The sequence below is a fragment of the Ambystoma mexicanum genome, chromosome 4p (assembly GCF_040938575.1).
Source record: "Ambystoma mexicanum isolate Mex_15411 chromosome 4p, UKY_AmexF1_1, whole genome shotgun sequence".
Lineage (NCBI taxonomy): Eukaryota > Metazoa > Chordata > Amphibia > Caudata > Ambystomatidae > Ambystoma > Ambystoma mexicanum.
In genome coordinates this window covers 788,051,251-788,067,490 of record NC_090927.1, presented here as the reverse complement: position 1 = coordinate 788,067,490, position 16,240 = coordinate 788,051,251, and the positions used below count along the sequence as shown (strand labels likewise).

Sequence of the window (16,240 nt, the reverse complement as noted above, 5' to 3'; positions counted from 1 at the left end):
CATTAAGCCAGAAGTATGTATTCTATGTGATTGTAAATTAAGATGATTGTAATTCGCTGTTTGGATGATAATTAAGATGTATGTAACCCACGTTCTTAATAACCAAGATGTCTGTAACTTATGCCGTGATACCTCAGGGTTTGGGCGTGTAATCAAATGCATAAAATAAGTAAATAAATAAATAAAATAACTGTGGGCAGCCTCCTGGAGCGCACTCTGTGCACTAAATCCAGGAAACCCATCAAATGACAATGAGCATTAGCAGGACAATGCAAAGTATGAAACTGATATTGCAGTGAACGACATTTAGGCGCAACATAACAGATGATATTATTTCAGAGACAGGCACCTGTTTTACAATACAAAACACGTGTCAAGAGGGGTACCAAGAGGTCCAGATGGACACGAATAAAACAGCATGTGAATACAGCAAACAGCGAGATAAAATCGCATGGAGACAGTGCAAATATAGAAATAAAACAGGTTGGTTTACCCATCAGCAGAGGTCAGAGGAATACAATGTTTTTTTACCTCCATACCGCGATACCCAGTATGCCTACAGACCATCAACTCAGTACGCACATCCTCGGTGGTCCACAGTCATCCCAAGAGGCAAGCAGGATGGAACGAGTCACAGTACCATCTGATAAGTAAGTCCTCAAGGCAGGGGAAATCCCTACAGCAATGAAGTCAGGACACAGCTGAGAGGCAGCCCAAGTTATTATTAGAGAAAGACAAACCGCAAAATACAGCAATACAGAATGACAAGTGACAGGTGTAATCAGTTGTCAGACAGAGCGCTCGGCCGGTGTTGGGTCAGAGCTTATCTTATATAGCATGGCAAGTTTCCAGGACGTTTGTAGACATTTGGTAATACGAGGAAAACAGACATTTGTGAAGAAGCCTTGCGGTTACATGCAGGGTACAATGTGTAGTAAGATCAGTATGCAACTTTGGTGTAAACAACTGAATACTCCTTATAAGGTGGTATTTGTACACAGCTATGGAAAGGTACTGGGAGCTGGTGTCTCATGGGTCCCGAGGGCAGCATAAGGTCATGGCCTGCTGAGCCAAAGCGGGGTGTGGGAATGACAGGAGAGCTGGGTCTAGCAAGAGGCCTCAGGTTAAGCCATGGTGAAGGATCTGGGGCCTAGTATGGAAGGGTGGTTGCTAGGAGGTATAGTATCAGGACAATCCTACTACATCAACACCCTTAAATTTTTGAAGTTCCCAACCTGGTGGTTATTAACAAGTGGCCTAGGCGGGCTCTAAAGTTCTTTAGCTGTAACCTTAAGCCTCTCCACCAATGAATGATCTTTCTCATGATCATTTATCGCTCCCTCTTGCTTTCTCTATGCCACCCTCTCCATTTACCTTCTCTATGCCACACTCTCTCTTCCTCCTATTCTCCCCTCCTCAGAGTTCCCTCTTCCTCCTCTCCTACATTCTCATGCTCTCTCCTTTCTCTTTGCTGCCCATCCTAAGCTGCTCAGCCTCATTCACTCTCTCCTCTCTATCTCTCCTCCTCTCCTTCACCACCACTTTTCACTGTTTCAACACATTTTCTCTTGCCTCCTCTCCATCTCCAGCCTTCTCCCTCTCATCTCTCCTTCTCAACCCCTTCTTCTCACTCCTTTCTATTTCCTCACCAATCTGCCAGCGCCTGCTCTGGATTGTCTGCCACTGCGCTGACCACGCCTCATTCCTTATCCTAATGACCACAATACATGTCTGTTGGTCTTTCATGTAAATAGCTGGTTTATTGCCGAGCAGAGTGATTTTGTAACTGGGCTCAGGGCTGTGATTAATGCAGTCATGGCACTGGATTGGCATGGACCTCTGCAAACTACCCACTTTCCACATGTACTCTGTTGGGCTGTGGACCATCCCACGTTTCCACTGCCAGAGAACACAAAGCGTACGTCTGCCATTTTGGAATTCTAGAAACCCATCTCAGTGGCTGCCAGCCCACCTTGTTGGGTTCTTGCACATGCCATAACTTTTAACTTCTAATGAATTATCACAGAACCCATTGTGCAGGTTGAAGTGGGCAACACGTTCTACTCCATGCAGCACTTGTGCCCTCCTTTTTCAGTAATGCTCTGGACCGGCACCTTGCAGGTACCTTTACCAGCGGCACAGAAATCACCTAGCTCTCTTTACATGAAATTTGTATTTTCCTCTCTATATCCATACTTTACAGGTTTTGATACACTAGCAGTTAATTCAACTCCTTCAGGTTGATCAATGTTAGCTGGCTCTGTTGGGGCGGTTGGCATGCAGTGTACAATGCTAAGTCGTTCAGGGAATTCCTGGTGACAGCAGATAATTTTGACTGCTTGACTTAATGTTTCTCTCACTTCTTGCTTGCTGTAATGATCTGTTGGCTGAAAGGCTGTCATGGATTGCTGTCATGCAGGCGGTCTGTTGAGATATTGACTGCATGTTATGGTACTCTGAAAGGCAAGATGGATACTAATTCTAAAATGGTATTAAAGAAGGTCTTTGTTTAATACCACGAAGTAAGGGCGAGTGTAGTGGCACTTGCCCTGGCCACAGGCCCGGCCTATCTAGCAACCAAAGAGTCACAGGGATTTGAGAGCTACCTGAATATCATTAAACCAGTTTATGCAAGGGCATTGTACATGAGGCTACTCCTAGGATCTCTGCCATTGCGAGATAACATGAAGAATTGGCCCGGTTCAATTAGTAAGGTTTGTCTGTGGTGTGACTCTGAGGAAGAAACTATAGGGCATTTCTTGCTTTTCTGTGACAAACTGAAGGATTATAGAATCCTACCATAAACCTCTTTCATAGATCCTGGATGAGGAGAAATAAGGCCCATGGGCAAATCCCCTGAAGCTGTGGAAATGAGTGTTACTATTAACACAAGGGTATTTTTTAAAAGAATAACTTTGATATTGTATATTTGACATTAGGTGATTTGTTTTATGGAGAAGTTTTATTGCTGCTCCATGTGGTTTTTACTTCTGTGATGTATGAATTGTGTTGTTAATGCTGTTTTAATACTTTTCTTTTTTTTCAACTTGTATTTTTATAAATTGAAATGTATTACATTGCTGTGTTTTTACTGATATGGCCTATGCCGAATAAAGGCAAACGACAACATTAATGGTTGTGAAAACACTTCTGACCAACAGGGGAATAACATGTGTAGGAATCAGAATCTAAATACCCTGACCTCTGATGAATATAATTTTCCCTTAAATCTGAATCAACCATTGACTCCTCAAGAAATCCTTTCCTAGGGGTCTATTTAATAAACATAGTAAATCCAATAAAGTTGAAGTTTGTATTTCTGAAGGAAAAAGTAATCGGAACATTGGGGACTTCAAGTCCCACAATACCCTAAGTACTGGGATGAGGAAGAGGGACTCAGAGGCCCTAAACTGCAAAGCGCAGTCTAGTGGTTCTAATGACCCAAACCTCAGCGGGACTTTTGAATATATAAGTCCCCCTAAGGTGCAGGCCATTAGAAACAGAAGGTGGAGTTACAGCGACCACCTGTTGCAGTTGCTGTGGAAGACTGAGAGGGACTCCGAACATTGATGGCCTTATTTGCAGAGGTTGCGCAGTGGGTGGCGGTGTTGTAACAAGCTTTCCCCCTGGAGAGAGAGACTCTCCTTGTTGATTGTGTCCCGGTGGCTAGCGAGCATCAGAGTGCACTAGGAGCGAGAAAACCTCCTTTCCTGATCGGCGTGGGTGGCCAGAAACAGACACATCAATCTGACATGCAGGCAGCGGCAGAAGAGGCAGAGCAAACAGTGGCAACGGGTCGAGAGGACGCGTGTGCAAGAACCAGTGAGTTTACCATTGTCGGCTAAGCCCGGTATGCTCCGTAATCGACCGCTGGCCAATAATAACAATTTTGAATACCGAACGAATATAAAGAAGTTAAATTGGCATAACAAGAATTGTATGAAGAGAAGAAGAGAAAGGTTATAATCATTATTATCAAAGCCAGCGTTGTTGCCCATACAAAGAGAGGGCAATACTGGAGCAAGATAATAACCACCATTGCTAAAGCAACGAGAGGTCAATACTGAAGCAAGTTGATTATAACCATTATTGCCAAAGGGAGGAAGAGGCAATAATTGAGCAGGACATCAACAAGCATTGCCTAAGCCAAAGAGGGGCAAGAATAATACAGAAACATTGGGCCTCATCAGGAGTCTGGCAGTATCCCGGCGGTAATACCGCCGGGATACTGCCACTGCAAATAGCGTTACCGCTACTTGGTCCCGCGCTATTAGCCCCGGATCACGAGTAGTGGTTGGGCCGTTATTGCCCAACTCGTGATGAGGCCCATTGTCAGCAGTTGTTTGAAGTAAAAGTGGGAAAACAAGAGTGGCAGAAGAGAAGCCCTCCTGGTAGAAAGTATCAAGGAGGAGTGGAGAATAACCTGCATTACCTGCGGCAAATGCAAAAGTAGAATAAAAAGAACCAATATGTATCATGTTTTCCCAGAAGAAGTTGTGAATTTCAACGTTGTTGAAAGATGAATACTTTTCTAAAAGTTTTGAAGTAAACCTTACCCCAGAGTTCTTGTAGTAGTATTAGGAGATTTTTGTGCTGGCAGTCGAGTATACCAGGATAGGGACCTTTTAGTGGCAGTCCTGGCAGGTAAATGAACCAGGAAGAAATAATTAAAATTCTGCATTGTGTTTAAAGGTTGTGGAGAAGAAGTGGCAAGACCATTAAAGTGTTTCATAACTTGTTGTGGAATCATCCTGACAAAACGTTGTTGGTGCAAATTGTGAAAGCTTTTGTTTCCTAAGAAGAAGAATTTATGTTGAACCATTTTCTATACGTGGAAAGATAAAGACTTGTTGTTTGGTTGTACTGTTGGTTAAAGTCCAAGTGAAAGGCTTTTGGAACAAGAAGAACTTCTAATCAGAATTTTGTTACAAAACTGTACTTATTTGAACCTTGGATTGAAAATCCTGCTTCTAATCTGGAGGAAGGGCATCCAACCCAGGTTACAGGGATACACAGTTATCAGGTTTATGTTGAACATAACTAGTTTCTGTTGAATTTGAATTGCCATACATTACCATTACGAGTTTGATGTATGTATAAGTTGTGAGATACCTGAAGGTGTCTCACTTGCTAGTCCCTGTGGATCTGTCATCCAGGTGGCCAGGACAAGGCCATTGCTATTGGATCCAGTTCCTGGGGGTGTACGAGTGAGGGAGGATCACCGGGAGGGGGGGTCCTCAGGGAATGCAAGTGGGACACAGACGGGTGAGATGCAGTATCCCCCCTTCTTACAACTTCTTTTCCCCATCCTACCCCATAGGATACTCAAACACTCAACCTCCCAGGCCCCTTTCCAACACAAACACTTTCGCACACCACGAAAGACGACGGACAAAAATCAGAGCCGTTTACCGGATATGTCCCACCACAAGGGTCAGGCAAAGTCATGCAATTGACCAGAATCACACACACCTGACGGTCCTTTCCCTTCCCCACAGAGATAAAAGGTGGAGCACGAGAGCACAATACGAGCAAGACAGACCGCATGATGAGAGAGCTAACTCAGCACAGCAGTTCAAGAGGAGGAGCAAGATTTCACGAACCGAGAGGGTGACAAGGAGAAAAGCAACCTTGCCCTTTCCGACCCAAGCCTGTGAAACCTCTTCAGAAGGAATCGTAAGACCGTGAACAATAACCAGTGTGGGTTGCAGCAGATGTCAACGGTACACAGGGCCCTCCTCCGCTGACAACCAAGCTGAGGGGAGACGCTTGCCATTGTGGTACCGGCCTTGACTCCATAGACAAGAAGAGCCAAGTGGTTCATCACAGCCGGTGAGGCGAGGGAGAGCCTATAAGAAACCGAACTGTGTTGAACAAAAGTAGCAAACAGCTAATTGCAGAAAGTACAAAGAACTGTTAAAAATGAGAGGGAAAAACCAGCTACAGAGGAGTCAGGCAGCACGTGGGTGTCCCCTTGAGAAACTCTGAGCAATTACCCTATTGTTGAAACTACCGTTACCAGAAGGCTTTGGGAACGGCTTGAGAAAGCAGTTAAGGTGGTCATACAGGGGTCTAGTAAAATTCTCTGTACAGTCGAAATTCGTTGACCGACAGATGATCAGGAAGTTAAGGGAAGTGAAACCCGCATTGTAAGAACTGTTCAAGGAATTGTGTAATTGGAGTGAACCTGACGGAAGGATGTCTACAGTGAACTGTTTGAAAAGACATTAAGATTTATGAATGTCACAGCCAAAGATTGTGTTGAAAGCTGTAGTGAACCCGATTGAGGGAGGCTAACATTCGAGGAGGGTCTGAGCCCAGAAGAGGGGGAGCCAGGGCTGAAGCATCATCACTCTAAAGACAGGCAGAAAATAACTTCTGCTTTGTTGTTTTGAATGTATCAGACCCCCGGAAGTAAAAGATTGAAACGCCTGGTCCTGATATCGCTAGGAACATTCTGGGGATCTGAGCCCAGAAGAGGGAGATCCAGGGGTGAATGACATCCCCCAATGTGCAAGCAGAAATGAACTTTTGTTTATTATTTTGGATACATCAGGTCCTCAGAGACAAGAGCCGTTTTGTAGAAAAGAGACTTAACCACCGAAGGCCCTCATAGCTGAGAGTGGAACTGTAGTCTTGTGCTGGATAAGCTCAAGCGTTTGCTGTGCTCAGGAGTCCCGCCTTGTCCCGTGCTCAAAACATGGGGAAGGGAGACCCCGACTACCGCATCCTGACTTATTATTTGTGAACATTTATTTCTTTCCTGTGAATCCTATCCCACAATCTTTGTTTGTATTTAGCATAAGGATTAGCAATAGGTTTTTCCTAATATAGGCCCTTTTATTTAACAAGACGCCACTTGGACTGCCTTATTATTATTTGATGGTCGTAGCTTGCTCCCATTTTAGAGCTCGGTTGAGATTAGGCGTTTTTCCAACCTGCGTATACAGTTTAGTACACACCTTTGAACTGTGATCACTTGTGTCTGTCTTTAATGTTGCCACCATGAGTTCCTTACAAAGTGTGAGGGACAGTTTCCTGTTATTAGAGTGTTTTCCTTTAGTTTATTTTGATATGCAGGGAGATCCTCTTTAGGTGAGGGATATTGAGGCATTTATCAAACCCTTTTCATTTAATAAAATGACTTCTTGTGGAAAACTTTTACCAAGTTGTCAGCCTCACATTTCTGACCCCTCACATCAGTCTATCAGGATTCAGGGCTTGGAAGACTTGCTGGGCCTCTCCTGGTTAATTTGTGAACTAATGTATTTGGTCCACCTCGCTCAGTGCAATGCTGCAGTCTCGGCTACTCTTTCAAAATGAAGGAAAGATGCAGCAGAGTCTTCTCTTGGGGTGAGATGACAGAGGTACAGCTGGCTGCTTTCAATGTTCCGCCACCATACTGTCCAAAGCCGCTATGATTTCCTGGTGTTGCCGGCTTATATGGAGCTGGCCCTCCATGAGTGCCTGTAATCGTTTTCATTTCTGTCCAACACGGATCTCATGATACAGCATTTGGAACCGGAAAAGGGATTCCCTAACTTCCAAATGTTCCAGATCTCTCCACTGTCAGAAGGTATCTACCACAAACAGGCTTGGTCACTGGCTTTTCAGATCTGGGCCCCTGCTCTACTGCTTGGATCCCTCCCAGGCACCTGGGTTCTGGTTTAACCAATTCCGGTTGAGTTCCCCAGATAGGATGGACCTTCCCTCAAAAAGGTTAGTTTGACTGAGTGGATTTGCCATCATTGTCTCCTCTAATGGTGTCATCAGCGGTCTCAATACTGGACCCAAAATCAGGTGAAACGGTTCTATCTCTATCTCCTGGATGTCTCTATCCCCATGAGTAGATTGCCCAGGGTGTATATCACTAGGAGTTTCCAAGAATGTTTCCATGTTCTGCACAAGTCGACATCTGTATCGGCGTCTAAAGGATCTCACTCTGACACCACATTTCACAGATAGCACAGAAAGACACACTGAGACTCAGAAAATGCAAGAGTTTTCATTAATTCTCTCTCTCTCTCTCTCTTTCTCTCTCTCTCTCTCTCTTTCTCTCTCTCTCTCTCTTTCTCTCTCTCTCTCTCTCATATTCTCTCATATATCTCTCTCAAACCAATACCTCACCTGCTCAAACACTCCCCTCCAAACGCTGCCGCTCCTTCCTACCTTCCTCCTGCTAGTCTCTTGGTTGTCCTCCACCTGCACCACTAACCTCTCCAGGTATACCTACAACTTCCTATTTATGATTCTCTTCTTAGGGATTGGTCTCCCTTTCTTAACCAATCTGCTTTCCCTGCCTCACCCAGGGATTTTGTGTGTGTGTTTGTGTACATGTGTGTGCAGGGAACCTTCAAAATGGGGCTTAAGCTCCGCCCACCGGTTCTGCAGCTAGTCGCCGAAAGATGGCGTACAGACTAGAGGGGGTATCTGTACTTCTGCCCTCTACATGGTAAGAGTAAAGGCACAGAACACCCCTGCAAAGCTCTCAGTTTTGTAACAGTGGACGAGCAGCCAGGCTTAAGCTTTCAGGAGATGATGCAGGCAGGTTCTTAAGTACATAGTTTCCCCAAAGCCCCCACAAAGGAATGTCCACACACTGTTAGGTGATAACACAGCTTCTTTATACAAAATAAGGGTTCAGGAATATATATACACATAGACATAATAACACTTTGTACTTTGAATACCTATTCAAGGACTTGGAACATATGTGCACTCTATGTGCTACCACACAATACTTAAATCCTGCAATACTTAAAACTGCAACAGTTTCCAGCGGTCATGAAACGCACCTCTGGACCCTGGGTGACACTAATGGGCTTCTCTGGCTCAAGATGTCCGGCACTCCTCTTCTGGACTTCAAAGACCCCTTCTCCGGATGGCAGGCACACAGGACTGGCTTCCAGTCTATTTCAATGAAGAGCAGCAGATTTGCACAATGGTCTCTCGTAGCTCGGGAGAGGTCTCCTTTGCAGGTCCTCTCTGGATCAGTCCTTGGGAGACACGACAGCTTTCGGATTATTTGAAGAAATTGCAGTAGCAGACTTCTCCTCTAGCTGAGCTTTAAGGAACAGCTTCAGCTTCGACTTCAGCTTCTGATCAAATTGGTAAGTGAGAGGTCCCCAGATATACACATGCATCCCTCATTCACTCTGGCTGAGCCAGGCTCAGTCAGCCAATCACACAGAAGGGGCATTCATTCATGCAGGCAGGCAGCCAATAAGGCTCAGTCATTCATGCCATGCACACCATCCAGACACCCATAACAAAAGATGTGGAATGGGGCAGGTACCCAGCCTTTCAGAATACTACACTGCATTCATGTCAGTTTCAGTCAGGGCTCTCTCATTCATTGTGTCACACACACAGAAACCAGACACCCACAACAGAGAATGTGAGTGGGCTCCCAACCCCATCCATGGTATTTCCACCCAACAGCCAGTCAGGGGGAAAGGGTACAACAGAGACGTATTTGGTGTTTCCACCCAACAGCCATTCAAGAGGAAGGGACAGAATCAGGGTTTCCCAGGACTTTGGGAAACAAGGTAAAAGTCAATAGAAACCAAGAGGCCACGGGGGCCATCTTGCCTTATATCAGTAATCCATTGATTGCTATGGCAGGACTGGGTGTTCCGAAAATGGAGGACACTTGGAACCACTACCAAGTCAGCATGTAGAGGCCACCAACTCTTACCCTGCTCTGTGGGCAACATACAGGTGCCCAAAAACACACATAAGGGGTACAGAGGTGTATCCCCACCCATGGGTGCCCTAAGGGTATCCCATGGGTGGTGTTCAACAAAAGATAAAAATGAAGAGCTGCACTGCCAGAGGTCCAGGCTGGAACTCAGTGGGAGAAAACAAGAAGAACACACGCAGAGAAGTGGTAGGACAAGGCCTGGAGGCCCTGTCCCTCCATAAGGCATTTCCAGCATCACAGATGGTAACTCAAGTTCATAGTTCGGGGTCTGGGGCTTCCATTCCTTGCTGTTAATTTTTTTTTAAATGTCCTTGGTCATTTAGTAGGTCTGAGCGGAAACTCCCATCCCACAACCACTTCCTAGCAGGGCCACGAAGTTGCTGGGTATACTCATGGCTTTCCCTCTTTGCCCTTGCACCTATACTCTGGGCAGCTCTGTGCTGGTTCAGGCTAGAATACGAGCCGCTCGGTTGGCATTGTGGTTGCCCTCTGGTATTGGCATGTTCCATCAGACATCTCCTTCAGCATTGTAGTGGATCTGCAATGTGAAAGCAAATACTGGTGAGTATTTTTCAGAAGAGGCATGGTCGCAGAAAGCGGTCCGCAGACAAGTATTCTGGTACAAGAGAAAAATGGGGACTTTGGGGTATCCCACTGTTTTTGACAGATTACTGACCTTGTCACACCCTCAAGGAGCTGGGTAATCTCCTCATGTTTCTCCCCCAGCATGTGCTTGTCTGGATAGCAACAAGGGTGAAGAAATCCACTCCCTTCAGAATAAACGCCACATGTCGGTCAACCTGGCTTTCACCAGGAAAACAGAAGCCAAGAGAACAATTGGGACACTCTTTCGGGGACCCCCAAGCCAGGAGCAATCAGCCCACACATTTGTTTTAAAATTGAAAATAATCATTAGTCCTCCAACAAACAACTGCACCCGTAAAAATCACCTACCCTCCAGTCCAAACTAGGTGGCAAGTTTTTATCCTAACAAATGTGTACAACAAATTATTTTAAGCAATCAAAACGTGTTCTCATTTAACCCATTGCTCAGTTGAAGTGATGCTAAACACTATGCAACATAATTTTAATCATGCACAAGCTATAGACCCACTGCTGATCACTGCCAACCCAGAGGATTCAAACAGACAAACCCCTATGGTAAAGGTTAGCTCAATCCAAAGCAGCATCACGCTCTTCATCATTCCTCCTAAGTACTGAGAAGACTCGTTGTTTGGCCTGGTACTGTCGTTTCTGTTTGGATGATGCTCTGTCTAGACCTTACCAGCTTCCCTCCTCAGTCATCACAGTTCTCTGTAGCTTTGTGGGTCAGATAGTCTTCGATTCCCAAGATGACAGCCATTTTGTCCACAGTTGAAACAGTTTTGGAAGTTCCACCCTGTTCGAATATGAGCTTACCCCAGCAGTATTTTATCTGCTTTTCTTTTAAGCATAATACCTTTTCCATTTTCTTTTGCTTTTGCAGTGTGGCCTAGATTAATCTTGGAAGATGTGGTGGGTGGTATCGCCAAATATCACTTAGCTGCTTTTGGGCTTTTATGAGAATATCTTCCTTGGTTTTAGAGAGATGCACCAGTGTCAGAACTTCTGGTAGCAGACCTTTCATGTGTTAAAAGCAGTAACCCCTATGCGTTCTGTCTAAGTTTCATGTTTGCGCCTGCCAGCAGTTGAAGGATTTCCTTAAACAGGTCTTGCAGGTAGACATAGAGGTCCACACCACAAACCTCAATTTGGAACTGTTCTCCCCTGAATATTCCGCCAGGACCTGTTACCTGCATCCTCTTGTTAGTCCTGCAGGGCTTGGCATTGTGTTTCGAGTCGACCCACTCTGGCTTCTAATTCCAATTGCTTGTCGGTGTGTTCACATTAAGCTGTTCCCAGTGCTTTAACCCTCAGCTCCGTAGCTTGCACATTTTGAGTCCTGCAATGTAGCATGTCACCCTCCTCCTTCTAATAATCTGAAAATGTCCACCGTAGTCGCTGTGCGTTCCTCAGTAAGGTTCACTGTTTGTAAGGATTCAGCATATATTTCTGCATCTTTGGTCTTCTACTTTGAGATTTTTTCTGCTTGCAGCATGTCTGTGATATTGCCTGCCTTAATCACCTTTCCCCAGCCTCAGACGCAATTGGAACATTAGCTGAAAGAATTGTCCAGCAGTATCACAGGACCAAAGTACATTGTACAATAACAGATAGTGGTGCCCAGTGTGCTCAATATTTTGGTGTGTGCCTTAGATTCTGTGGTCCACTACTTAAATTTATTTACCTCCTCCCTGCCCAACTGGAAGAGTCGAGTGGCATTTAGAGTGCTAAAAGCCACTGAGAACCTGGGCATCATGGTTCATGCCCTGGAGTGGCTGAACTCCTTCCTCTTGGACCGCCTTTCCCAGGTCCAACTTGGTCCCTTTCTCTCTGCCACCTCTCTCTCTACCTGTGGCGTTCTCCACGGCTCTATCCTCTCCCGCTGGTTTTTCAACCTACACTTGGCCCCTTTGGCCCACCTGATCTCTACCTTCTCCTCTAACTTTCAGTGTTATGCTGATGACACTCCGCTTTCCTTCAGGCTCCCCTCAGCCTCCTCTCCTCTCTCGCTCATTCCTGACTGTCTATCCGCGATTCAGGATTGGTGCGGCTCCAGCGATCTCTGCTTTAATGCCAGTAAAACAGAGATCCTTCTCATTAAGATCGCTCTCTCACTGGCCACCCACCTTGGGCCCTTTTCCATCACCTTCCTGCGAGGCAAAAAACCTTGGTGTCATCTTCGACTTCACTCTCTTTCTCTCCTCACATCTCAAAAGTCGCCAAGAAGACCCACTACCAGCTGCACCTCCCCAAAGGGACTCTTCCCTTTCTCACTTTTCTCCAGAGGCTCACTATCTCTAGAGCCCTGGTTCTCTCTAGGCTAGACTGCAGCAACAGCCTCTTTCTCAATCTACCTTCTTCTATGCTTCATCCTCTGCAACTAATCCAGAACAGGCCTGCATGTCTTATCCATGGCCTCAAGCCCAGGGCCTGTATCCGTCCAGCCCTAAAATCCCTCCACTGGCTCCCAGTGGCAGCAAGGGTCAAGTTCAAGACCCTTTGCATTGTCCACAAGGCTTTCTGGGGCCCGCACTACAACCAACGCTCTCTTCCAAAATACCTTCCTTCTCGAGCCCTTCGCTCATCTACCTCCAACTCTGTAAGGGTTAGACACATCTCAAGGCAGAGTGTGGGGGGTAGCTCTCTCTGCTCTGCAGGTGCCTCCCTCTGGAATGTCCTCCCTGCCCCTCTCAAACTTCAGCCAGACCACCTGACGTTCAGAAAGCAGCTCAAAACTTTCCTCTTCTCCTCTACTTTCTCTCTCTCTCTCTCTCTCTCTCTCCCCTACTGACCTACCTGTCTGCTGTACCAACTTGCTTGGCTACCCTCAGAGTCTTACTGGATGCCAGGCTTCTTCTTGATCAGTCACCCTGGCGCTGCCTCCCGGTCTACCACGCACATAGGGGCTGTAACTGTAACCCTACAGTCCCTTGTTCTCCTTCCACTACCCAAAGCTGCGCTGCCCTGGCTGCACTTACTCAGAACATTGCTGGCCTGTTTTCCCCTCCCTTGCACTCCCCCCTCCCTTTCCCCTTGCACTTCTCGTCCTCCCACTTTCACGATCTGAATCACCCAAGGCCTAGTAAAATCGTTGGTCTTGTAGTCCCTCTGTCTTCCCTTGTCTTGTTGTGCCTAGAAACACTTGTCTACAGGCTCGTTATAAATGACTCATATCATACCTCACTCAGTCATTGGCAGCTTGGTTGAAGTAAGGTTAATGTGTTCAAAATAAGTTACATCTACTGGGCTATCTGCTTATCCAGCCTCCAATTCACCTGCATCCAAATATACTGCCTAGATACAAAGTTTTGTTATAGATTCATTCTGCTGTCCATCACTAATTCCATCCCCTGCAATATTTGAGCACAGGATCACTGAGTCTGGGTCCGTTCTGGAATGCAGGGGTAAAGAGACACTAGTAAAGGGAAAGAAGCTGCTCAGTGTCAGCTAAACCGCCCCTAAGCAGGTCTTCTTCACTTCAGGAAAATGACTGAGCCTCAGTGACAGCACACAACCACTTTGCTGCATCAGCCAACCGTCACAAATTAGACTCGAGTTGGATTCACGGGACCTCCCCATGGCATTGTAGACCTTGTGACCCAGCTCCTGAGGGAATGGCCTCGTGTGGTTGCATGCCAGACCTGCCACTGCCCTTCAGTGGTGAGGAAGGGGAAGCCCAATCAGGAGAATTAACCCACTGTAGGAGTGATATGATTTTTGTGAGGAAACAGGGGGTGGATAGGGTGGCCAACTTTACAGAATGGTTCATCTGGCCAATTTCGATGCGGGAGAGCATCAGAAGCGGCCTGCAGTGGGCGCAGTTCCATGGAGTCATTTGTCCATCTTTCCTTCCCCATTGCTTTTTGGGTAACACACCATCAATGGCGTTGTTCCCTTCCTTTCCTTACCGTGGTTTATCCTCTTGTCATTTCTCTCTCTCTCTCTCTCTCTCTCTCTCTCTCTCTCTCTCTCTCTCTCTCTCTCTCTCTCTCTCTCTCTCTCTCTCTCTCTCTCTCTTCCCCCCCCCCTCCACTCTCCTCTTTTGCTGTACCCTTTGGCTAAAATGTTATGATATGTATAACATAAGAAGGCTCCTTGTATTTTCTGGAATGGAGTTAGTTTACCTATGTGCCAAACTCACTAGTGTTCTAGAGCACATGCATGATATGGATCTAGTATATTTGGCTAAAATGATAGTTACATGTTTCATCCCATGTTGTACTATCAATCGTATTTATGACTTGCAAAATGGAGTCCTTGGTTTCTTTCATTGTTACATTAACGCTGAGAACTGATTAAAATAAGGAATGAAGATTTAATTAAGTTTAAATCAATGAAATATTCATGTATGTTTTCCTTTAAATTCACAATTGGTTTCTTTCGTGTAGGTGTCGAACAGTCCTCCCAAGCTTTGGGACACATATACTGTCAGCAATAAACAAGTGACATTTAAGACCAAACCCTCGTCTTTTTTGCCTAAGAAGTCCCATGGTGGACACTATGCATCCGTGAGGAGTTCTGGATACGGCAAAAATACCTCTCCCTTAAAACAGGTGTCATCAGTTGGGGAAAAAACAACTGCAAATAATTCTGTCCGAAGGTCCAACTTGAAAGCAAAGATTGCCCTGGACCCAGCAAGGAAGAAAGGTACGGTGGCCGAATTTGCTAATACATTACTAACACGTAGTTTTGAAGTAATTGGAACGTCAAAGGGGGTACGTTTTGACACTGCTCATCTGTTAGTGTTCTGTGTGCCTTTAAGGCACAAGACCGCCTTCAAAGGAGGGCGTAGTTAATGTTTCACTTTCACACTCATTCTTACAGTCTTGGACATTCTTCATCCGATCATGCTGCTTCTGGTCATAGACAAACCTGTGATCTTTTTTTAATTTATATTTAATGGCAACCCCTTGAACTAAACATCCGTGCTAATGCAATGCCAACTTTGTATGTCCTTCGTATAGTAGTTGGTCGATATGCTGGAAGTTTTGGATTGCCACAGTTTACTGTAGTTGAGAAGTCTTTGAAGTATACAGTATCAAACATGTTTATGTGTGAAATTCCAGCTGAAAAATCGAGCTTAATGTAACTTTTTAGCATGTGCACACAATCGGGCATAGTGAGCAACCGATATGGAAGAAATCTGATAATTTCCCTATAGCAATATCCTGATTTTTCTCTTTTCATGGGATTATAACTGGGTAGTGGTTTTCATTTTCCTTCGTTCTGCTCTGCCACCCTTGGAGGGAATCAGTGGTGCAGACTGGCGAAATATATATCAGATAACAGAAAGTTCATATTGCGGATGCCAGGGATACAGGATAAAGAGCAAAAAGTCACACTGGACTTTTTATCTTTTTACCAGCAGTCTACCTCCAGGAATTCTCTGTCATCCAGACCTTTACAATTTTTATTATCTGCCATTTTATCATCTGAATTGCTACTGATAATGAGCATGACAGGTGCTGGTTAACAAAACAGTCTTTTAAATGAAGTGCCAGATTCAAAAATTGCACTATAGATGTTTAGTTCCTTTTAAGACGTTTGAATACATTTGACCAGGTCCTAAATCCCTTGTGCAAATCCCTTTGCTCGTCTAGTTTATGATTCATATATCACACATCCCATCACATACACAGGCCGATTCATGGAATAAATATGCGCTGAAAATTCCCGCGCAAGCATGCGAAAGCGTGCAAATCGCAGCGCAAGTGCGGAAATCGCAGCGAAGTCCGTGTGCGTGTCAATCCCTGGATGTGCGCTAAAATCCTGCGTGGCGCACACTGGCGCACACGTCTCCAAACAGCGTGCGCTACGCGCACAGAGAAAGCGCACATAGCGCAGCGCACACAAGTAAAGTAGGCGGAACAGGGGGCGTAACACGCGGAATGGGGAACAACGCATGAAAATGTGGGCGTCACGAGGGAAGTACAG

General features: G+C 45.5%; 1 protein-coding gene across 3 annotated transcripts in view; it reads left to right on the top strand.

The window, feature by feature from the left end:
• Positions 1-16,240, top strand: part of CEP162 (centrosomal protein 162) — a 2,248,134-nt gene that overhangs the window by 987,405 nt on the left and 1,244,489 nt on the right. For all 3 annotated transcript variants that reach the window (XM_069606335.1, XM_069606333.1, XM_069606334.1), the window contains one exon: positions 14,695-14,953. In XM_069606335.1, the coding sequence (XP_069462436.1) occupies positions 14,695-14,953 (259 nt within the window). The remainder of the gene's footprint in view (positions 1-14,694; positions 14,954-16,240) is intronic.